The 23,665-nt window shown below is 41.1% G+C and overlaps 1 protein-coding gene across 1 annotated transcript in view; it reads left to right on the forward strand.

Annotated features, from left to right (window-relative positions):
- The first annotated feature begins 212 nt into the window (after positions 1-212).
- The window catches only part of sptbn4b (spectrin, beta, non-erythrocytic 4b), a 68,799-nt gene continuing 45,346 nt past the window's right edge, over positions 213-23,665 (forward strand). Inside the window, exons 1-18 of the mRNA XM_026298615.1 lie at positions 213-796; positions 11,864-12,021; positions 12,112-12,263; positions 12,647-12,820; positions 16,084-16,175; positions 16,328-16,408; positions 16,760-16,875; positions 16,998-17,110; positions 17,318-17,505; positions 19,373-19,490; positions 19,691-19,849; positions 20,261-20,563; positions 20,775-20,925; positions 21,093-21,229; positions 22,075-22,224; positions 22,592-22,960; positions 23,107-23,321; positions 23,411-23,548. Of these exons, the coding sequence (XP_026154400.1) occupies positions 11,877-12,021; positions 12,112-12,263; positions 12,647-12,820; positions 16,084-16,175; positions 16,328-16,408; positions 16,760-16,875; positions 16,998-17,110; positions 17,318-17,505; positions 19,373-19,490; positions 19,691-19,849; positions 20,261-20,563; positions 20,775-20,925; positions 21,093-21,229; positions 22,075-22,224; positions 22,592-22,960; positions 23,107-23,321; positions 23,411-23,548 (2,801 nt within the window). The 5' untranslated portion in view covers positions 213-796; positions 11,864-11,876. The remainder of the gene's footprint in view (positions 797-11,863; positions 12,022-12,111; positions 12,264-12,646; positions 12,821-16,083; positions 16,176-16,327; positions 16,409-16,759; positions 16,876-16,997; positions 17,111-17,317; positions 17,506-19,372; positions 19,491-19,690; positions 19,850-20,260; positions 20,564-20,774; positions 20,926-21,092; positions 21,230-22,074; positions 22,225-22,591; positions 22,961-23,106; positions 23,322-23,410; positions 23,549-23,665) is intronic.

Genomic DNA, 23,665 nt, shown 5'->3' on the forward strand with positions numbered 1-23,665 from the left:
ATTAATGTGTGAGCCTGTTAAACTTTAGCGGAGGCCTTTCATTGTCCTGCATTAAACAGTCATTTAACCATAGGCTCACTGAGTTAAATAAGGTGGCAATGGAAACACCTGCCACCCCCACAAACTATAGTTTGCAAAATGTACCTAAAGTTTAATTATGACTGAAAACAGTGTCAACATAAGCTCAACATACTCTCTGTCATGGTGGAAAGATTTATGGCTGAACTGAGTGTACCTGCTGTGCCTGTCAGCTGAAAGAATCTATAACAATGGACACATATCTGTTGTTTTCTTAACGCATCTGCAGCTGTCAGCTCACTGTAAAACACGGCCCCTTGTGGCAGCCTCTCTCTGCCTCCCCTCTCTCTCTCTCCCTGCTCGCCGCACTGATGCTGCTATTTCTCTCCAGCATCACCACCGGAGAAGAGGAGGAGGAGGAGGAAGGAGAGGTTGTGTCAGGTGGAAACGGGGACCTCTATGGATATCATCATCACCCTCCACCGGCTCGCATCCTCAGCGCCGACAGCGTCTCCCGGCCGGCGGTCACCGCTGCAGGCACGTCGTGCGCTTTTTACGCTCCGAGGCGTTGTATTTCCACGCTGCGGACTCCCCGGGCTGCTTCTGTAATTGCTCACACAAACCGCTTTCTCCTGTAAGAAGGTCTGACCAAGGGAAGACCCAGCTGGAATAAAAGCGGAGCGTCCGTCTCCTCCATTGACAAACCGCTGTCCTTATCGATTCGACCCAACGACGTCTTGTAGGAGAAACAAATAGAAAACCCTGACACTGGCTAAAGGTAAGGACGACGGGGTAATTGCTTTCTCCATGGGACGTCGTTTTATGTTGTGTGTGAGAGCAAGGAGTCGAGGTGCATGGTGGTTTTTTCTTTTTTTTACAGGGACGCCGGCCTGCATTTGGATGCAGGGTATCGGTACCGCAGTGAGGACGCGCTGTTTCATGTCTTTTGTAACCTACATGAGTATGATGCCTGCTCGGAAATGTGCTTATGATTCCTGCCAGGGCTGGATGTCTAATTTTAAAGGATAAATGTCTTCAGAAGCGAAATAGCGGCCTAGTGCGCTATGGTATGTTGTTGCATCTTATGCTTTATTATCACCATTCTGTAATAAATCACTGATGGTTACTCACCACGCTTTTCTTTTGGAAAACTGTTCCAATAGACAACAGAAAGTAGAAACTGAACTTTGAACCTTAAATCCAGTAAAGCTCTAAATACCTGACGAAGTTAGTGTGTGTCTGTGGTCTCACTATGTGACCCAACATTATCATTATTATGGCATTTCTGTCCCTATGTATGTGTGTGTGTGTGTGTTGGGGTGGGGGGCAGTCCTACAGCGGGTAGATTCACTGAGCTTACTCTTATTTTTTAGTGGGACAGTACAGGTCCAGTTACCACCTCAAGAAACAGCAGCACTGTGTCTGTCAAGTATTGAAGTGTTGTGTTTTATCACAGCTGCAGTAAAAGGTGACTACAAACTCCATTTTGCATTGACACCATTGTTGGCAATTGAATGTTATATATGCAGAGTTGCTGCATGCAGCTCACACAGAGGAGTACAGGCAGTTGTGGGTTAGTTAGTGGTTTGGTTAGATGGTGCAAGCAGTGTGTATGTGTTGGAAGAGAGTGAAGAGGAAAACAGGACAGTGTTTCATTTTCAAAGGCACAATGATCAGAAATGCCTGAATATACTTGATTCATTTAATCCAGTAATTTAATGATGGGTAATAGAAAAAGGCAACAATACTGTAGGTAATTTAAGTGATATTTATTGAGCCAGTTTGACTCCCTCACTTTCATTTAGCTCTGGGGGTTTGTAGTATCTGTATATGCCATAGTAAATAATAGACTAGTGTTTTATTAGTTTTTTTACCTTAATGAGATGTCACTAAACAAGTCATGTAATACAAATACATGGTGATGTACTGGAAATGTGGTACTATATAGTGAATTTGTCAAACCTTGTGGTTTTATATCTTGAGTAGTGTTACTGATATTGACACATATATGTCATATTCAACACTTTGCTTACGGTGACTCACCTTGTCCCCAAAAGCATTAAAAGTACTCTCATACTGTATCATGTGATACTGAACCAAGACTTGGGTCAAGTGTTGGCTCCTGGTATGTAAATGTGAACATGAATGGTGGTCTGTCCCTGTGTGTCAGCCCAATGATAGACTGGAGACCAGTGCAGAGTGAACCCTGCCCCCTTACCCAGAGTCTGCTGGGATTGGCTCCAGCCCTCCCACTGGCCCTCAAGGATAAGTGGGTATAGCTGATGGATGAATGGACAGATGGATAATACTCCTTGTGGTACTAATTATAGTACATTATTATAGTAACTTTCAAAGTGCTTAACATTGTACCACAGTATATAGTCTATAGACACATGCATATATTTACTAAATATAGCTGTGGTATAGTATTGTGCTCAGCATTATAAAAGTGCAGTGATTTAGCAAAATGATTATTGGTATATCTGACATTACAATACATTACTCAGCTATGTTACAGTTCTTATTGACCCCTTCTTCTTGTGATCTCTGTTGTCTGGATGATACACAGCCTCTCTGGGACACTGAAGCTCTCTGTGGCTGCTCTGTTGTTTACTGGATCACAGGGTGATTGTTCTGATTAAGACTGTGGACTTGCCGACTCAGACCTGGGCGTCGGCTGCTGCTTTTTCTTACAGATGTTGTTTCACTCTGTTAAGGTGAAGTGAGTGGAAGTGACTCAGTGCAGAGTGTGAAGTGCGTACAACTTGACGTCACAGTGAAGGATCCTGTGTGTGTGTGTGTGTGTGTGTGTGTGTGTGTGTGTGTGTGAGCCTCCATCCCTGCAAGAACAATCCAGGTTTCAGATATCTGTGCAAAGTGGAGTCCTGGAAAAAGTTTCAGCTGTGTCCTTAGGTTAGGCAAAGTTCAGAAAATTGTTTCCCAGACTGAATACAAATGTTTTAAATGTTCCAAATGTTTGTCAGATCCAAAGAGCTATTTACTGCGACACAGACCTAGTGTACATTTTAATTTGTGTTTGTAGCCAATGCACAGTGGTGTTAGTTTGCTGCTTTGCTATTGGCAGATTTGCACAGGGGGAACAAATAATGATGCAGAAAACAGGTTAGGATGAGTTTTAACAAACGGAACATTTAAGCAAAACTCTGAAGAACATTATACTCCATAATAAGTAGTGTTAAGTAGTAATAATAAGATGTCCCATTTTTCTATATTTGAGGCTGTGCAGGGTTTATAGCCTAATTTAAACGTATGTAGGTAAATTCAGTTTAGTGACAACAGAAAAACAGTAAACAGGTCATAATGGTATATGATAAAATGATGATGAATGTCCCTAAGAGGATGTGGTCTGCATGTGACGATGCTGATGAGGATGCTGTGTGAAAAAAGGGAAGTACACTTTGGGTCTGGTCCCCGTGACCCCTTAAAGAAACTGAGGCACAGAGCTGTTGCCAGTGATGAACAATAGCAACTGTTCTTCTCTCTTTCTTGATCTTTCTGTTGGTCTTCCCTCCAACTCTCTCTTCAGTTTCTTTCTTTGACCATTATTTTCTCAGTTTCTCCTCTGTTCTTCCATGTCAACCTTCCTGTTACTCTGTAGCATCAGTTTTCTCTGTAACATCCCCCTCGGCCTCTTTAATTATGCCTGCCTCCCTCTCTCCTCCTGTCTGTAAATGAAACCTCTAAATCTAAAGAAAAGGACAGTCCGACATCCATGATGCACACTGGGCTATTCTTGAATCACTAGTGCAGTAAAATGATCACAAGAAACAAAACAACCAGTTCAACATTAAATTGTTGTCAGACAAATGCATTCAGGTTTATCAGTGCACAGTACACAAATGTGTCTTTATTATGAGGGGCTCGAATGTTTTCAACTGTGAAGTTTCTGTTGGATTTTAGTTTAATGTTGTTGACACATGTTCTTCATATGTTTTGCATAATTAATTGTTCTCAGTCACCTCTGAGACTAAATCTGTGCAGCTTTATTTTTCAAACTAGATTGATTTCTATGTATGTGTGACCTGCAAGGTACATTTGCTCTTCTTCAGCACTGTTGTGTTTCGTACTCACATAGTTTTAGATAACGGATAATAATGGCAGGACCCTGAGTATTTGGCTACTGAATGACCTACAGTTTGCAACTGAACAACTTCACTGCAGCTTTTGTGGGTTAAGTCCATGTTTTAAGGGTCCCTGATATTTGGTATCCCAAGTACTGAAAAGATTAGAGTAGTATGGTTGTATGGAGGCATCATGCCAGATGGCAATAGTCAACACATAAGTTGTGGAGGCTACACAGGGAGGGTCGGAGGAACAGGACAGTTGAGAAGTGTGAAGCATAATAAAAGGAGTGAGCAGGGAGGTGGGGCTGACGCTTTCGTTACACCATCAGTCGAACTGTAAGTTACTGTGGCTACCAACAGTGACAGTGTTGCTGAGAGAGGGCAATAATAACTGAGTGGATTTACAGGAGAAAGTATAATGACTGAACACATACCAGAGTACACAGTGATGACCAAGAAAGGCTGAGCTGCAGTCTCTTAAACTGTGTCAGTGAGGCAGACAGGTAGGAGTCTGACTTATGATGCTTCAAAGCAAAGAAAAAAAAAACAGCTGAAGGAGTAGTGACAGCGCTGAAGTAAAGTCACAAACACGCTCAAACCACCTAGGGGGGAAACAAAGAGGGCCGCTCTGAATCTAGAACATTTCATTTTAGATGCTGTCCTATAAACCATGGTGTGGTTAGGGTGCAGGTCCACCAGGAGGAAAACAGACAAGTCAGATGATCTAGATTCTCCCTTAAACAGAGACGAGAAGATGTCTGTTTGCGTTCAGTCTTTCTAAGTCTTTTCTGCTGTCTCAAACATGGACATGGTGACACTGTGTTGGACTATTTTGTTCATGAAGTCTGAAGGTCTGTTATCACTTAACATTAACTACCCTGTTCATCCTCTTTTTAGCAACTAACAATTCCTGATCAATCTACAGATTACTCTATACATTAATCGAATATTTGTTTTGTGAGAAGAGTAAAAAGTAAAGGCTGTCGCAGGTTCACAACGTCTATGGTGAATTATTCTAAGTGCTTTTTGTCAGAGGAACAGTTCAAAACTCAGATGCTTTAGTTTGAGCCCACAAATGATCAGTAATGACAGTGAATGCCAGCAAATCCTGACATTCATAACATGAAACCAGGGACTTTTTAGTATTTGAGCTGAAACAAAGAAACAATGACTTTGAAAATTGCAGGTGATTAATTTTGCAGCTCGATTAATCAGCTTAACAAAAGTGGCAGTAGAGACGTAGCAGACAGGAGTGTTTACAATGGATTTATATGAAAAGCACTTTACAGGTTAAAATGCTGATATTTGACTGCTACATGTCCTGTATGTGAGTGCTTCTTCATCTTTCCAGTGTAGCTACTGTGGTTAAATAATGTATGTGGGATGTTAAAGACAGAGCGCACACACACACAAACACAGAGGTGATTCCTGCTCCCTCTTCCAGCTGCATGGAGAGATCAGAGAGGCTGCTGCTGTTTGAATCTCTGATCCTTCAATGCTGGATCAGTGTACACTGACTTGACTGAAACATGTGAACCCTGTAACCCTACAGAGTCCAGCAGGATAAACCTCAGAACCAGAATCAGCTCTGTTTTAACTCTGGGAAAGCATAAAACAATCCAGAAACATCCTTTGTCCTGAACCTGAGTTAGTGCTGTTGTTTTCCCACTTTTCTGCTCCAGGTTTAGTGCTTGATAATGTTTTGTGTTAAGAGTGGCCGGTGTTTGTTCATTTCCATTACAATCTACAAAGTCTTAGTGATTACATGATATCACTTCAGCAAAACTAATAGATCTCAGCAGATTTAACAAAGGCATGGTAAAACAAGATACTGCACTGTCATCATTTTAAAGAACAATATTCACAGATCAGATTTACTGAAGAGAACCTTCTGAAGCGTATTGTATTTATGAGCACTATAAATGGACTGGGGAAAATGAAAGCATTCAGCAGCAGATTTATTCCCATCACTTGTGTTTTAGTGCAGTTTTGAGGTTTTAGGTGTTGATTACTGACCATCTCCTCATACTGACTGCTGTGAGGGCAGCAGCGTTACTCAGCACTTTATCTTTTGACACTGCAGTCAATACACTGTACTTGAAAACCTTTGTAAAACAAAGGAAATCCAGACTTGCATTATACTCTATTTATCTAGACTATATTTAACTCATTTTTGTTTAAAGCTCATTGGCAGTCACTCCCATCGAGACATGGAGTAAAGTCGTTTGATAAAGAATCAGTTCTTCAATTTGATTGTCCCTTAACTTAAAGTTAAAGGTGATACTGAGTTAAAGTGCATATCTGTCAGCTTAAGGCCTCAGTAGTGAGAACTACTGTGCAGTAAATCAATTTTAGAAATATAAATACATTATGACATTGTCAGTTCAAACAGTGTTTATGGTTTGGGTTCATGATCCTGTTTGGATTCAGTTGGTGAAGATCAGCAGCAGGAACAGAGGAAGACGCGATTGTAGGGCTCTAAAGTCATAAATAATATTAGAGAAAACACCATCGGATGAGAATTATTTGGACTTGGATATGGAAAGATGTGGATGAGAATTTTGTGTTTTTTGCCATTTACTTAAATACTCCCAGTGATTTAGTCATCTCATCTCATTTAGTCTATCTGTCAGGGTGAATACCTTAGTGTTTAACCCAGCTGTGGATGGAGCTTGTTAAGGTCATCACAATGACCCCTTATGATGTCCTTTAGGTTATCTGGGTTTGGGCTTCGAAAGGCAACTTTTGCGTTGGCGTCAGCGTTTGGTGACAGATGTTGTTGCTTGTGTGTGACAGAAGCGTCAAACTGAATTATTAGAATTAATTTACTATTGATATTCTGACGCTGAAACATGTACATTGGTTTTATATTTATGCTGCTATAAATGCAGGTGAAGTTTTTTATGTGGTCATTTTTTCAATCTCCATCACCTGAGATTTGTTCGGTCTCTGGAGGCAAATCATGAAGCCTGTCACTGCTGATGTTACTTATAGAGCAGAAAATGGATAGCCAGGAGTGTGTGTGTGTGTGTCTGTGTGTGTGTGTGTGTGTGTGTGTGTGTGTGTGTGTGTGTGTGTGTGTGTGTGTGTGTGTGCGCGCGCGTGTGTGTGTGTGTGTGTGTGTGTGTGTGAGATTGTCAGATATTGGGTCAACTCTTTCCCTAGGGTGGGCTGAGTCCTCAACAGCTGAGTCCGATTATTTGAATAAAGCGTTAACACACACACTGAAACACAGAACAGTCCCACTTGACTGAAAGACACCAGGTGGTTGATGTTAGGCGAGGATCAAGGCAGGAAGAGCACACACCAACACATACACAAGGACTGTTTTTGACTGACATGAGGATGTGGCTGTGTCTAATGTGGGCTTGCTGTGGTACAGCGATTGTTTCTGCTCTTTAATCTACTAATGGGATTTGAAATGTATTTCAGTTTGTTGATTTTGTAATGTCTTCTAAATGTCTCTTCCTATAAGTGGGTTTCTATCCAATGAGAGTGCAAATTGTTGCAGAATGACGAGAAGATCTCTTAAAGAAAATACAAATGAACATTGTGCACTTCTACTCACTACTGTTAAGTGAATAGTAGAGTTGGTTTGCTGAGATGAACAGCTGGTGGCACTGATTTTCTAGCTGGATGCCATTTAACCACTGCAGAAGAAGAAGGCTGAACAAAATGACCTAATTAAAAGATTCATATCTATTATGCAATTAATATGTAATTTGAAGAACATTACCATCTCTTCAAATCACACATCTGTGTTCATCTGCCATTTGTTTTCTCTTCACAGGACATTCAAGTCAAATGCTTCATGTTCATCATGATTAATTCATACGTTTCTAAATGTTTTAAGTATATTTCAAATTTGAAAATTAATTTTTTTAATTTTTACTTAGGTTCCTATATGCACCAATTGTACATGCAACCACTTTATATCTTATAGTGACATTATACATTCTATACATATGTTTTATGTGTATTTTCAATAGTCGCATTAAAAAGCTTTATAAAAAAGCTTTCATGGTTCTTTGAGATAGAAAAGTTGTCAATTACAAACTAACTGCAATTAGTGCAATGGAAACAAATGTAGTTACGTTGGTCATGACTTCAACATCCACTGAGAGGAAAACAGATTTGGTGGAACAATGTGAACGGTCACATTCCTAAAATAAATACATGAAACACACAACAATAATACTTTTTTGCTCTGTATGAGGTTGGACTGGAGCTCTTTAAATTTCAATATTGATGTTGGTATTGATGTTGTCTTGTATCTAAGGAACAACATGGTTAAAATGATCACTCTTACTTTAATAGATTATCGTGTGTTGTTTGTGGTCTGCAAGTGAGCAGTGTTTCTGTGTGAACCCCTGCTAGCTTTATGTTTGTGGGTGTCAGTCAGCTCAGCCTACAGTGAGACTGTGTGCAGGTAATCTGGATTTTGCCTCTCACACCGTCAGAGGGGAAATGCTGGTGAAGGATTTTACCACACGAGGGATATGGGTGAAAAATGTACAGGGGTTTAGGGAGGCTAAATACTGACCTACCTCATTTGCAACATCTGAGCTCACACCATCAGATGCCACAGACTTTAAGACAAAATAGACATGAGGCCATGAGGAGGTATTTTCAGTACAGCTTCAAGGGGGTTGGATAGCTGAATTTTTTTTCTGCAGACACCAGTTTACACCCATATTCAACAAACAGACAGGACAGATACTAGATACTAGTTACCACTGAGACAAAATTAAGCAGATAAACTATTATAATCATTTGAAAAGACAAAATCAGTGCCTCAGTTGCACTTGTTTGTTCCCCATAATCCTTTAATTACTTAAGTAGCAATGCTAAATATAAAAACACTTCCATCATGAGTATAAAATTATTAATCATACAAACCATTTCACTGCACTGTTTTTATTTTTTGTATTTTTGATAAATAACTTTGTGATCAAACAGCATTTAAAAGTCAGCCACTTTTTATCTTCAATATTGGAGCATATTGGACATTTTGGGAAAATGTGATGAACAAATGATAATTAATTGCTATTTCGCTTCCTTCACCTAATGACACAGTGAGAACTGCACCTTTACATTTCTGCAAACAAGATGTTGCTTTCAATATATTTATGTAGTAACCCTATGAATTCTGCTGTGCTCCTGTAGGTTTCTGGTGAGTTCACCTGCAGCCCTGTATGTGCTTCATCACCAAATAGAAGGCACTGTAATGTTTTGCTGTTATTCACTCCAGGGAGAATGGCTAAGTGCATGTGCATGCTACCCCTCCTCTCTCTGTCTTGCAGGGAATGCTGACATTTACTCGATATGGCTATGTTGTTTTCCAAAGGTTTGGGTATAGTGACAACTGTGAGCCTGGGCCTTTGTTGCAGTGCAGAGGGCGGGAGAGGCCAGAAAAAGGGGTGAGATGAGGAGAAGACAAAGAGATTTCCAACAAAAAGGATGAGGCAGTCAATGATAGAGAAAAGCCTGGAAACTTATTCACACACCACCATATGCAGCCAGCAATTTCAACATAAACTCTTCTTTATTCTGCAAATTGTGCATTGTCTTACTATTATAGTATGTTTAAAATCCATCCTGTGTGTGTGTGTGTGTGTGTGTGTGTGTGTGTGTGTGTGTGTGTGTGTGTGTGTGTGCGTGCGTGAGTGTGTGTGTATGTGTGTGTGTGTAATGGTACCACTGTAGTCCTAAGGACATAAATCTGTTTACACATTTACATTGTGAGAACTCAGCTTCCTAACTATGTTAGGGCTAAGATTAAGCAAGCAGTGGTTATGGTTCAGGCCAGAGTAAGTTTTTATTCACTTTATCCAATTTAATTCAATTGTATGTGTATAGCACCAAATCGCCATAAAGATTATCTCAAGGCCCTTTACAAAAAACCCAACAAATCCCTTATGAACCGGGCTCAGTTTGGGCGGCCATCTGCCTCGACCGGTTGGGGTGAGTGGATAGAGCAGAGAGAAAAGAACAGCAACAATAAACAACAAATAGACACTGAACAGGTTGGTGGGACCAGTAACTGCACATCAGCAATATACAGCTCCAGGACCTGCAGAAGGTACAGAGAGAAAGAGAGAGAGAGAGAGCGGGAGGACAGAGAGATAGAGGACAAACCACGGGAGGGAGAAGGCACAAAGTGACATTCAATGGTGGCACATACATGTGAGGGGGCGGAGTGTCCAGGAAATGAATGTTAGTCAGTATAAAATCCTCTGAAGTGATCTGGCCTGTGTGTGTGTGTATGTGTGGCAGAGGAGAGATGGGAGAAAGTGGGAGAAACTTGTCACGTTTTTTTTTTGTTTGTTTGTTTTTTTACAGGTCATTTCAGGAACAGGATATTCAGTAGTTGCAGGGAAGGTTAACTGTTGTGGTCTGGGGTTTGTATTTCCGGTTGAACTTTTATTTTGGTGCCTTAGTTCCTCTTGCCCCCCATGTTAATCGCAGGTACCTTTATGTTTATTAGTTAAATTACTTTCACCTGCATTTAATTAGTTTTTGTTCTGAAGCTACTTATACTCCCTCTGTCCTTTGTTCTTGGTCGGAGCATTAGTAGTGGTAGTGGTAGCTGTTTCATGTGCATAGCAGAGTTACCTGTTTGCCTGCCTGTCCACACCAAGAAGCATTTATTCCCGGACAGGGATTTTGTATTTGTACCTGAGCCCTGGGAGATCCAGGAGGAAATAAAATTAACTCTTGTGTCCCGCATTTGGGTCCTACCTCTCTTCTCATCGTGCACCACACCCCACACCACATAACAGTTACCAGTATGGTGACTAGTGTAGGCCAACAAACATCTGACAGGATCTACTGTATCTGTTGATTATTTATGCTTTTAATTTATCCCTAATGGTTTGTATGTAAAGTGGGAGCGGAACTCATGGAGGCTGTTAGCGAAAGCTTCAATCCTGCCACCTCCAACTGTAATTGCCTTTCTATAAAATGTATACAATACTGGAGCCAAAGAAACTGAAAGAAAGATGGATATTTTAATGGGAGTTAATAAAAAGGGAGGAACTCTTTTGAGAAAAATCAGTAAAGCTGCCCATCAGTGAAAAACATGTTCATGTTTGATGGCAGCCAGGCTTTTCTTGGAGCATAAATGTTCACGCAGGCATGTCTGCGCTCAGTTTTACCTCAAACAGAACACTGGCTGAACAATGTTGTTCACAACCATCCAGATTTAATTTAATGTTTAACAGAAATCTGGGGTAATTTAATCTGTGTGATTTCTTGGTGAAGATTCAAAGTTACTTTTATCTTCAGGTTTTCAGTGGGAAAGACAAAGGAGCTGAATCATTTTTGCTCTGTCTTTCAATCATCAAAGAAATGTTATTTTAAGCTTCTCTGTTGTAAACTGCTCTGATGCTAAAGACAGGCTATGCATCATTCATAATCAGGAAGGAGCTGTTACTTATGAAACTGAGTGTAGCTGATTTTAACATATAGTGATTTGTCCTGATTAAATCATGAAATGCTTCAGCTGCTGATTTGTGGTTTGTCCTATTCAACTCATGACTCTGAATTTATTTTAGTGAACTTGTGTGGCTAAATTGGGTTTAAAAGGTGTTTGATGATGTGTGAAACGTCACTAAGAGCATAAAGTCTGATGTGTGGACAGACACTTTCACCTGTAGGCATTTAGTTTGAAGGCGACAAACAGCAAGAACACGGTAATGACGCCTTTGTGTCCTCCTCACCACCATTCCCACTCACCTATGCATCTGTGTGTGTTTCAGGGTGTTGGGCGCGATGGCTAATGCCTCCCCAGACCTGGATAACGCGGAAGCCCAGCGCCAGCTCAACAACAACAACCGACCAATCAGCTCTGGGTTCTGGGAGACGGAGTGCACCAGCTCCAAGCTGTTCGAGTGCTCCCGGATCAAGGCCCTGGCAGGTCAGAGGTCACACACATTAACACTATGAGCACAAATCATTTGAGCAGTGCACGCGAATGGCGTTAAGTTGATTCCTTTAATTCCCTCAGATGAACGAGATGCGGTGCAGAAGAAGACTTTTACCAAGTGGGTTAACTCTCATCTGGCCAGAGTGTCCTGTCGCATATCGGACCTCTACAATGACCTGAGAGATGGATACATGCTCACCAGACTGCTGGAGGTCCTCAGTGGAGAGCTGCTGGTGGGAAAACAACACACACACACACACACACACACACACATATATATATATATATATATATATAAAATAGCTCAAATGATCATGGGCTTCATTTGAATGTTTTAGTCTCTCTTAATTGATCGGTCAGTGAGGAGAAGTGATGAAGGTGTTAACGAGGCAGGAAATCGTTGTAAAATTTGTTGTGAGTAAAACTGCTCACTATTTGTCTTGTACATTTCACTGTAGCCACTGGATCATGGAAAATGTTTATGTTCCATTTACAGTTTTTGCTTTACTCCTTTCCAAACTGTTTTTGGCAAAAGTGCTAGTGCTAGTGCTACATAACGCTGCATATAACGCTTTAAAAATAAGGGCTTTCATATGAGTATTTTTCCCTTCCTCAGCCAAGGCCGACACGGGGTCGTATGCGGATCCATTGCCTGGAAAACGTTGACAAAGCCCTGCAGTTCTTGAAAGAACAGAGGGTTCACCTGGAAAATGTTGGTTCCCATGACATTGTGGATGGAAACCACCGCCTCACCCTGGGCCTAATCTGGACCATCATCCTCCGCTTTCAGGTAAAAACAGTCGCTCATAAAATAAAACCAAGGTATTGGAATTAACCTCTGATGGTTATCAGAGGTTAGTCTCTTTTAGTTTTCATCTGATTGAGCCATGGCCCAAAGTTCAAAATATTGACCTTGCATCCCTTTAGCAATTAGTACAAAATGATTTTGTGTTTTCTCTTATTTCTGATGTTTTATACATGATTTTCTTATCATTGAGAAAACTAGTAATTGAATAATGCTAATAAATAATCATCCTGGCTGATTAGGTGACACTGATGGTTACAGTGTTTAAAACTTTAACAAACAGTCTTTGAGCAGCCAAATAAACTCACTTTGTTGTACTCAGTCACAATAACTGTAACTGATCTGATTTCATGCATGGCACGGGCAGTTTTCACACAGCAGTATGGCACCATTTGTCTTCTTGTTGATGAGTTGAAAGTGTGCAGCTCTTAATCTAACACTCTAACACTGTAGCTGCTCGTTATTTCATCTTTCTCTGCAAGAGTTAAAACTGACAACAAATGCAAATGCCTGGTTCGTTTGATGCATGTGTCTTTGATGAATGATTGTGGTCAGTGCTGACTTCAGTGGCATACATTCACAGTAAAAGCCACTAACTAAGGAAAAAAAGATTTTGTTTTTTGACAGCATCAAAAAGGGAGCTTGCTGTCTTGAAAATCTTATCAATGATTTATTATAACATTAAGCCTAATAGTGGTCTGATACCTGCAGGATCATTACCAGTTTTTGTAGCTAATTAAAGTACTTGAGACTTCCTGTGGGACATGGAGGCTTAAGCCTGAGCTTCTTTGTGAGTGCACTGAAATACTGGCATATGTTACCATGCTGCTTGATGAAGTGCGAGTTCGCTGTAGTCAGCAGTGACTTCATTCAGGATGAGCTGCCAGTGGTTTGGCACAGCTGCTGCATCATCAGAGTGCGACGGCGACAGTGGTGTTTGGTGGACGAAGCCTGAATGTCACTCAGGGCTTAGCAGCATAGACATAGCAGCAGCATTCAAGCCCACACACACACACACACACACTTGTTCTCTTGAATATAAAGGCTCTCACTCTATAAACCTACCTTTATGTCCATTGGTGTAGTCTACTCACTTCCTTACATGCACATACTATCACACAAACTCACACTGATACACAGGTTTCCAGGCTGTAGCAGCAGAGATATAGAGTCAGAGTGTAAGTGCAGCTTTTTCATTACGCGTCAATGCTACAGTGTGGCCTCGGCATGTAATGTTTGCTTAGCATTATTCAGCCCCTCCTGTAACACTAACTGTGCATTGTCACCTAGCAGCTCTCTCCTGGGACTTAGTGTTGTCATGCTAGGGTTGGCTACCTACCACAAAGCACTGCTAGCAGAATTAGCCTGTAGCTAACCAGGCACGACGAATTTTGCTTGTGTGTGTGTGTGTGTGCGTGTGTGTGCAGTATGGCTGACTGGTCTGACATTTTATGGAATACTATTTATGTTATTTTATTGGACCGGTCTGCTTTAGGTTAAGAAAATGTTGATTGTACGCTTTGCCCTGGGATTTCTACCATAACTATGATCCTAATTGTTGGAAGCTTAATTTAAAATCTGAAGGCATGTTTATAAGGCCAGTAAATCAATTTAACTGAACATTTCAATGCTAAGAATTATGTCAGCAGGTTGTTCATGTCTGTGTTGTCTGAGTGGTTTACAATTATCTTTTCCTCTTGCACTTTGTTTCACCTCGTCTCCACCTCTTTCCACCTTTCCTCCCTTCCTCTGGGATGAAAGTGAGTGTGGGCTTTGCCCAGTCAGCAGGTAGGGCCAAACCACTGCAGCAAATGCATACAGGCAGAAAGAGGGAGGGGGAGGGGGGTGGGGTGGGGTGGAAAGGATTGGCAGGCAAAGGAAGAGGTAATCCTAATGTATTTACAGAACCATACACAAATAATAACAGACTGTTGTTATTTGCAGTGACTTCAATTATAGTGTTGTATATGGTTGGCTGGGTGTCCTTGTGGGCAGTGTGTGTACATGTGCTTACATATAATGTACAGTAACTCTGAATCAAGGCACAGTAAAATAGCTTTACTGTGTATGTGGTGAGATATACAGTAGATATTTTGAGTTAGACAGGGAGATGTTGCTAATGTTTTTTACTGTGTGGGTTTGTTGTTGTCTGTGTTGTTTTTTGGTTACTGTGTTGCAGTGTAGCAGGAGCACTGCAGGCACTCACACTTAGCAGACACGTGTTGCAGTAATGATGAACTTAGAACAGTGTTTCTGAATGAAGCAGAGTTGTCTAAGTGTCATTAGTGTGTTCCTTTCTTCTTTCTCCCACTAGGCCAATGGTTAACTGTTTTTCTGATTTTAATGCTGAAACCACTGATTATAGTATGAAGCTGTCATCACTTAATATTGGGTACTGTATGTGTAAATGATAACTGAAGTCGGTTTCGGGTTATTTTCATGGATGAGAAGTAAAAGTTGGCTTTATGATAATAATAATAAATGTGTAGAGCTACAATAGAGGAAAATGATACACAATACGCAGTTCACTATTTATACATTTAAATTACGTAGCCTTTTAATAAATGACCGTGCTTTATTTAACAAGGCAGTTTAGGGACTATTTATATATAAAATATGTCTCTGCTGCTGAAATGACATTTAGTGCTAGTTTTAAAGAGAATGCATGACCGTGTGTGTGGGTGCACGTTGTGCCTAACGATGTGTAGCAGCTGGTTCCTGGGTGTCATGTCCCCAATTACCTTGCATCGTGTCACTGTGATGTGATCGGTTGAATAGCTGTCAGTGTCGCTATCATCAGCCTTTGTAATTGTGCTGCACTTCTTTGCACTGAAATCATCGGCTATTATCGCTCTCGTCTGTGTTTGTTGTTTATTTTCATATTGTGTATCTTCATATGAGGCTTCTGGATTATGGTCCAGATTCAACTTGTTGTTGCCGTCAACATTTCAATCACAGATCTAACTGTGCCATATAATAAATACAAATGATTAAAGATCAAATATTTGACTCAGGATGGGAGCACAGCTACAGGTAATATGCAATCTAACTCTGCTAACTAGCTTACCATTGTCATCCAAGCACCCTCTGCAACTGTAGTGCAGAAATTTCACTTTACAAATGACATAAAAATACAATGGCAAACAGTTAATATAGTGTGCTGTTCTGTGAAACAACAGGTGCACGGCCTGTGTCACATTGTCTCTCCCTCAAACACTGACGCATCACGTTGCCCTGTTCTTTTTTAGATCCAGGTGATCAAAATAGAGACAGAGGACAATAGAGAAACTCGCTCTGCCAAGGATGCCCTGCTGCTCTGGTGCCAGATGAAAACTGCAGGGTAAGCAATGAAATAAATGTACAGGAAACTATAAGCTCCCACAGTAACTTTCATGATCCTTAATGTAATGTACCAGACTGTTATGGTATTGGTAGGACATTGGTTCTGTTTGGTTTGCATTTAAAGCTACAATAAATTGCTTGATGCTTCAGGTACCCTGAGGTCAACATCCAGAACTTCACCACCTGCTGGAGGGATGGCCTTGCCTTTAACGCCCTCATTCACAGACACAGGTCAGTGGTATTTTTAACACACCTACACAGTGTGCTATTACTGTCATGTTGTATGTTTTTACAGTATGTTTAAATTGTGAGTTTTACATGATCACAGCAGCAGATACAGAGCAGTTTCAGCGTCATTGTTTTCTGTGTTTATATATTTCTAGTTTTCCAGTTTTCAAATTGAACTAAGAGGATTTTGATGCAATAATATGACACAAAATCAGCTGCAATGACAAAACAAAATACATCCGTTCATATTTAGATGAACAGACAAGAATAGAATAGAATGCAAAGACAGGTTTGACTGACATGCAAGTTTAGGATTAGACTCATGACAAGTTCTGTTCAACTTGCACCCTCCAGACCTGACTTGATAGAGTTTCACAAACTGACGCGGTCCAATGCAACACACAACCTCCAGCAAGCCTTCAACGTCGCTGAGCAGCACCTGGGCCTCACCAAACTGCTGGACCCTGAGGGTGAGCACTTCAATGTTTACCCAGAATACTGAGCTAAAAGTGAATAATAATAATATTAATAATAACAATGACAATGATGACCTAAAAGTGATGAGTTGCTCACATCTCTGTGTCCGGTACAGATGTGAACACAGAGAACCCAGATGAAAAGTCCATAATCACCTATGTGGTCTCCTACTACCACTACTTCTCCAAGATGAAGGCCCTTATTGTGGAGGGCAAGAGGGTTGGCAAGGTAATGAATAAACTCATCTACAGACAGACATGCCATTACTTTGAAAGTTGAAAGCCCAGCAGCGTTAGTAAGCTGTCAGACAATTGACAAGTCATCAAAATGTGCAGGAAATAGACACATATACAGGCATATTTATGAAAATCTGTTCCTCTTGCTCTACTATGCCGTTCGTCTTCTTTGAATATTCTCTCTGTCTCTTGGTATCAGGTACTAGACAACTGCATTGAAGCAGAGGAAATCATCAACCGTTATGAGGCTCTGGCATCAGACCTGCTGGACTGGATTGAAAAGACTATTGCAGTCATCAGCAACCAGAAGTTTGCCAACTCGCTGACTGGAGTTCAGCAGCAGCTACAGGCCTTCACAACTTACTGCACCATAGAGAAGCCCATTAAGTATGTATTGATAGTTTCTTTAATTGGCATCTTAATGTTTTAAAAGCCATGTTTATGACATCCATTATCTAGTGCACACAAACATAAATATGCCTGCTTAAACATACTGTACATATAAATTCACATAGACATCCTTTATGTGTGAGAGCGTACCAATTGACTATACTTCATCTTGACATAGACAGGTCCTTTGATCACGTTTGGGAAGGCAGATATGTCATTGAGGTCATCAGGTGGGCACCCTCCTTCAGTGATGTTTCATTGGTGCACTCATGACCTCTCCAAAGAGCTCAGTGGTAATACCTGACATCACAGGTACACCCCCCTCAGCTCTACATCCCCCTCTTGCTATTTTGCCTGAGGGTAGTGGTTGCGACCTCTGGGTGGAAAAACAAGCTGCCAACCAATATCCGCAGCATCTTGCAGTCATGGGCTGTCCAAAGCTGCTCATGCTCCAGTGGTGTGGGTCTGCCCCTGGTTACTTTTGCCCCTTCCAGGGCAAAAGTGGCTTGTGAGAATTGGTGGTAGTTTGTTTTTTTCCTAAGGGAAGAGGCAAGTCACTTGACCAGAAAGTAATTAGTTAAATGCTTGTTAGATGCAGTTAGATGCTTGTTGCTCAAGAACTTTGGCACAGTGAATGCTTGGCAGTATGTTGGAATGGAACCTCATACCTTATACCAGGTAGGAGCCAAATAGTTAGTTTCCTTTGTTTTGCACATTTGCACTGATAGGTGGCAGCATCTGTGTTCATGGTAAATATTCATGTGGGTAATCAGCACAGAGGTGTGCACGCTGCGAACTGTTTGACTGTGTCATGGTGTTTTGTGTTTGGAAAGTTAAGTTATGGAAGGAAATATAATTTTGACCTGTGATATGTATAGAGGATATATGAACTATGGAAAATAAATCAGCAATAACTGAAGGTGACCTTTTGGACAATTATCTTTTTGCACTGACACACTGTACCCATGCAGACACGCATTCAAACCACTTAAACCAGCATGCACAGACCTGGGCATGAGGACACTATATACTGAATAACATAGATTTCATTAACACGCTGCTTTTTTATACTACAGGCAGCTTGGTTCATGTGTTGTATAGAGTGCTGAACCAATTAGTTAATATGTATGTAATTAAAGTAATACAAGTTGGTAAAAACTGGGCATTTATGGTGGAAATGAGGGAAATATGGACTTATTTGTAGGTTTTGTCAGATTAAATAATCATTAATGAAAGCAGGTCTTCTTAAGAGTGAAACTAAAAGTCTTGAAGTCAATCACACCCTGGTGTATGCAGATGCAAAGAGGCATGAAACACACTTAAACACAGACCTACTGAGCCAGGAGCTTCTTCACAGTCAACAATACAAACAGACCAGTACTATCAAACTCCTCTTTGTTGCATATAATAATAAATCACTATCTTGAGGTTTTGAACTGTTGATTGGATAAAAGACATTAGCCTGCATCACCTGGAAAATATAATGGTCACAATGCTCACTATTGTTGAAAAACAATCAGTTAATCATGAAAATAATCAACAGATGTGGTGCAAGAGCGCATGTGTACATCCAAATCACATATTGACACTTCTTGTAAATCAAGGTCTTTGGTGGCAGTAATAAACACAGCTGCTCATACAGTAGGTGCCCTCAGAGTGGTGAATGGCTGTGGCACTGGGCAGCAGGTTAGTTTAGTGGGCAGAGAAATTGTCCTCAGCAGTTTTTAAGTTTCTATTTCAGCACAGTTAATTAATCTGAATGCCTTTTTATATAGTTGGAGTCAAATCCAAACATTTTTAATGTAGAGTTTTTATGATATTGTGAAATGGTATCTCTAACTTGTTTTTTGTGTTTCTCACTTAGGTTTCAAGAGAAGGGGAATCTGGAGGTCCTTCTCTTCACCATCCAAAGCAAACTCAGAGCCAACAACCAGAAACCCTACGTGCCTCATGATGGGAAGCTCATCTCAGATATCAACAAGGTCAAACAACTGCCAGCTCTGTTATGTTATCTCCAATATTTAACGTTTTCGTAAACTCTTAAGCGGCAGCTGATACGAGCAAGTTATCCATTAATTAAAACATTACCACAATCTCACAGAGAAAAGCTGCAAAGCTTTCACCTTATAGTGACCTCTTACAGTTTTACATTTACATTCCTCATTACCACTGTTCTGTCCAGGCCTGGGAGAGGCTGGAGAAGGCCGAGCATGAGAGGGGCGTGGCTTTACGCAAGGAGCTGATTCGTCAGGAAAAGCTGGAGCTGCTGGCTCAGCGCTTTGACCACAAGACCACCATGAGACAAGCCTGGCTCAATGAAAACCAGAGACTTGTGTCACAGGTAGGAATCTCAGGGGAAGGGCAGGATCGAACCAAATCACCTCTATCTCCAGTTATATTTCAACTGTGTGCAAATAATTAGTAACATAATCATATATATTTATATATATAAATACTTTACCAGTTAAACTGTGTGAACAGCACTAGTCTAATTGCATAGTCATATAATTATAATTAAAAGCTGTGCTAAGTATAGAGTAATTTGCACTGCATCAGTACATCTGCATTAGAAAGGCTTATCCAACAGAAAGACTGTAGAATCATCTCCTATATGTATGCAATGTATTTATTTAACAATAATTTTAGTGTTTCATCTTCATCAGTCTCATGCTGTTTTCACTCCTCCCCTTATGTCTCCTCTCTCGGCTGCACACCATCTATTCTTTCTGTTTTTCCCTCTCTCCGTGTCCAGGACAATTTTGGCTACGATCTACCGGCAGTCGAGGCAGCAATGAAGAAACACGAGGCCATCGAGGCCGACATAGCCTCATACGAAGAGCGAATTGGCGTGGTAGTGGAACTTGCAGCAGAGATGGAGGCTGAAGGATACTACGATATCCGGCGTATCTTGGCACGTAAGGAGAACATCCTGGGGCAGTGGAGTCTACTGAAGGAGCTGGTGGCTGGGAGAAGGAGTCGGCTGGAGAAAAATTTGGCCCTGCAGAAGACTTTTCAGGACATGGTTTACATGATCGACTGGATGGAGGACACACAGGTACTGAAGGGTTCTTTAAACCTGTGTATGTATTGGCTACATAGACAGCTAAGAAACAAAATGAAAGGTAAAGGTGTGTATATTTTGGGTTCATGAAAATAAATTAAGAAAGCATGGAGCATAATAGTGAAAATGAGACAAGTAAATAAAAGGATATTCTTATTTCATGTTATCTCATGTTGTCATCCTCCCATCTTCTTGTCCCTCCCAGGTGCAGTTGCTGTCCAAGGATTTTGGGAAGCATCTTCTGGAGGTGGATGATCTGCTGCAGAAACACAGCCTGCAGGAAGCTGACATCGCTGTGCAGGCTGAGAGGGTCGAGATGCTCAACACAGCTGCACTTAAATTCACCACCATAGAGGGTATAGAGAGACTTTGTCCTGTGTATTGTGTGTAGCACTATCTTGATAGATAGTTTTTAGCTGGTATTGCCTATAAGGATGACTTGGCTTCATAAGAAGTCCAGCTCTGTGTGTACTACTGTAATAATGAAGTGCTGTACCTGTGCTTTTATTTTGTCGTCCCTCAGGTTACCAACCATGTGACCCACAGGTTATCTGTAACCGTGTCAACCATGTTTCTTCCTGTCTGGAGGAGCTAAAACAACTGGCGGCTAAAAGACGTGCTGAGCTCGAGGAATCCAGACAACTGTGGGCTTTTTTTCAGGTAGGATAGGTCCCGATACATACTGTTACCAGGTATAAACAATCTGTTTTTACTGTTTCTGTTGCTGATGAGGTTGAGACCAGTTGCTTTTTTAACTGCTACGACTGCCAGTCCTTGTGTTTGGCACTTCATTCTATTGCATTTTTATAAATTTGTCCAAATCCTGTTCTAAGATCCTCTCAAAGAGTTTAGAGTTTCCATTTACATATTTCAGCTGGGTAAGCTAGCTGGTTAGAGTAGAGATGTAACAGAAAGGTCTACTAAAGAGATGATAAAACACAGCACATAGTGTAATGTTGTTTAGTTTGCTGCTTTAACATTAGTGCTCACATGATGCACTGTACTGCTGCACCAGAGGAGATTTTTCTGTTTTGATGTTTTACTACACCAGTAGTGTTTTTCATGAATCACTCATCTTTTTTTCTGCCTGTTATATTGTGACTTTTAGATGCATACATATATATAATGTTATATGCATCATGTCGTCTTATTCTGGTCCACATCCATGTCTGTCACTTTCTAAACACAAAGTTGATGGATGACTTACTGTATTAATTTTAGCGATAAGCTTGTAGCTTCTAGATTGAACTATGATAATAATAATAATAGTAGATTTCTTTGTGCAGAGTCATTGGTTCACATTATTGAATTGTTATGTCACATTATGGTTTCATTTGGCTAATTCGCCTTCTGCCTTTCATGAGGCTTTCAGATTCCGTTTAAGGATTATAGGAGAGGAATGAGCTGCATTTCTGAACTCTTGGTCTTTACTGATTAATTTTTTAACTAGGTTTTTGTTTAAATGTAAAAAATTAAACCTTATTTGTCTGTTTGTTCTCCTGCAGGAGCTGGAGGAGTCAGAAGCTTGGATCAGAGAGAAGAGCTCCATCCTGGCAGCTCAGGGTTATGGCAGGGACCTGAGCAGTGTACTGAGGTTACTACAAAAACACAAGACTCTGGCTGGAGAACTGCTGGCTCACCGATCGCTGCTGCAGGTGTGTGTTTGTGTTTGAGGGAATCAGCACCTGGAATAACTGCAGGTTTCTCTTCTGAACTTCACATACTTCAGTAAATTCATGCAGCATATATAAAAATCTGCATATAAGAAACATGTATTACGTTTTCACTACAATTTAATTTGTAGACTCTAATTTGAAACATAAATCATTTCAATTATTATTTAAACTTGATATATACTTTCATGTCTGATTTAGTCACACTGACCAATCTTTTTGATAAAAGAATGTAAAACAGGCTTGAGTCTGTATTTGTGAGCCATCATTAACAAACATGTTGGTCAGTGTTTCATTTTACTGCACTCAGTATTGTAAAGTAACACAGTCATTCCTCCACCCTGCCCAGAACACCATGAAGCGAGGAAAGCAGATCCTGAGTGAGAAGAGCTTCGGCACCGCAGGGATCCAGGAGCGCATCATGGAGGTGAAGGGCGAGTGGAAGCGACTGGAGGACCAGGCTGCGCAGCATCTTGGCCACCTGCAGGAGGCACTCAACTTTTTTCAGTTCTCTACGGAGACAGACGACCTTGTAGCCTGGCTGCAGGATGCTTACCGCCTGGTCTCCAGTGAAGACTTTGGACATGATGAGTACTCGACTCAGTCATTGCTCAAGAAACACAGAGGAGTCAGCGAAGCCATAGACAAACATCGTCTACATGTGGTGGCACTTCGCAAACACATGGTGGCGCTGCCTCTGCAATATCGTGAACAGGAGGTGGGTAGAAGGAGAGGGCTAAAGATGTTTTAGATTTTTAAACATAAAGTGATTTTGGTCTACATTTGGTCTTTTTACTCTTTTTGTCCTTGCATTTCTTCTCTGTCCTTTCCCGTCTCCTCACTCCTCTCCTCGCTGCTCTGCAGGAGGTGCAGGTTCGTATGGGAGAGGTGGAGCAGCTGTATACGGAGGTGGCTGAGGTGGCAGTGCTCAGACAGCAGTGGCTCCATGATGCCCTTGCTGTTTACCGTATGTTCAGTGAAGTCAATGCCTGTGAGCTGTGGATTGATGAGAAGGAGCAGTGGCTGGACAAAATGGAGATCCCTGAGAGACTGGAGGACGTGGAGGTGGTGGCACACAGGTCAGGAGGAGGGTGAACGATTCATGTGTTTTAAATCTTAATAGTGATGAGCTCTGACCATCCCACTGAATCACTGCTCCTTGTTGCAGGTTTGAGAGCCTGGACCAGGAAATGAACAGCCTGATGGGAAGGATCCTGGATGTTAATCAGATAGTTCAGCAGCTGCTGGATGGAGGTCATCCATCTTCTACAGAGGTCAGAGGTTGTCAGGACCACCTCAACTCCAGGTACTGAAATCAAATTGACCTGCGAACAGTTGAGGTAGAAGTACATTGGCTACTGCTACCACAAGTACAGAAGAAACAGTGTGATGATCAGCAGCTTCACTTCCTGTTTCATGCTCT

This window comes from Mastacembelus armatus, chromosome 13 (assembly GCF_900324485.2).
Source record: "Mastacembelus armatus chromosome 13, fMasArm1.2, whole genome shotgun sequence".
Taxonomy (NCBI): domain Eukaryota; kingdom Metazoa; phylum Chordata; class Actinopteri; order Synbranchiformes; family Mastacembelidae; genus Mastacembelus; species Mastacembelus armatus.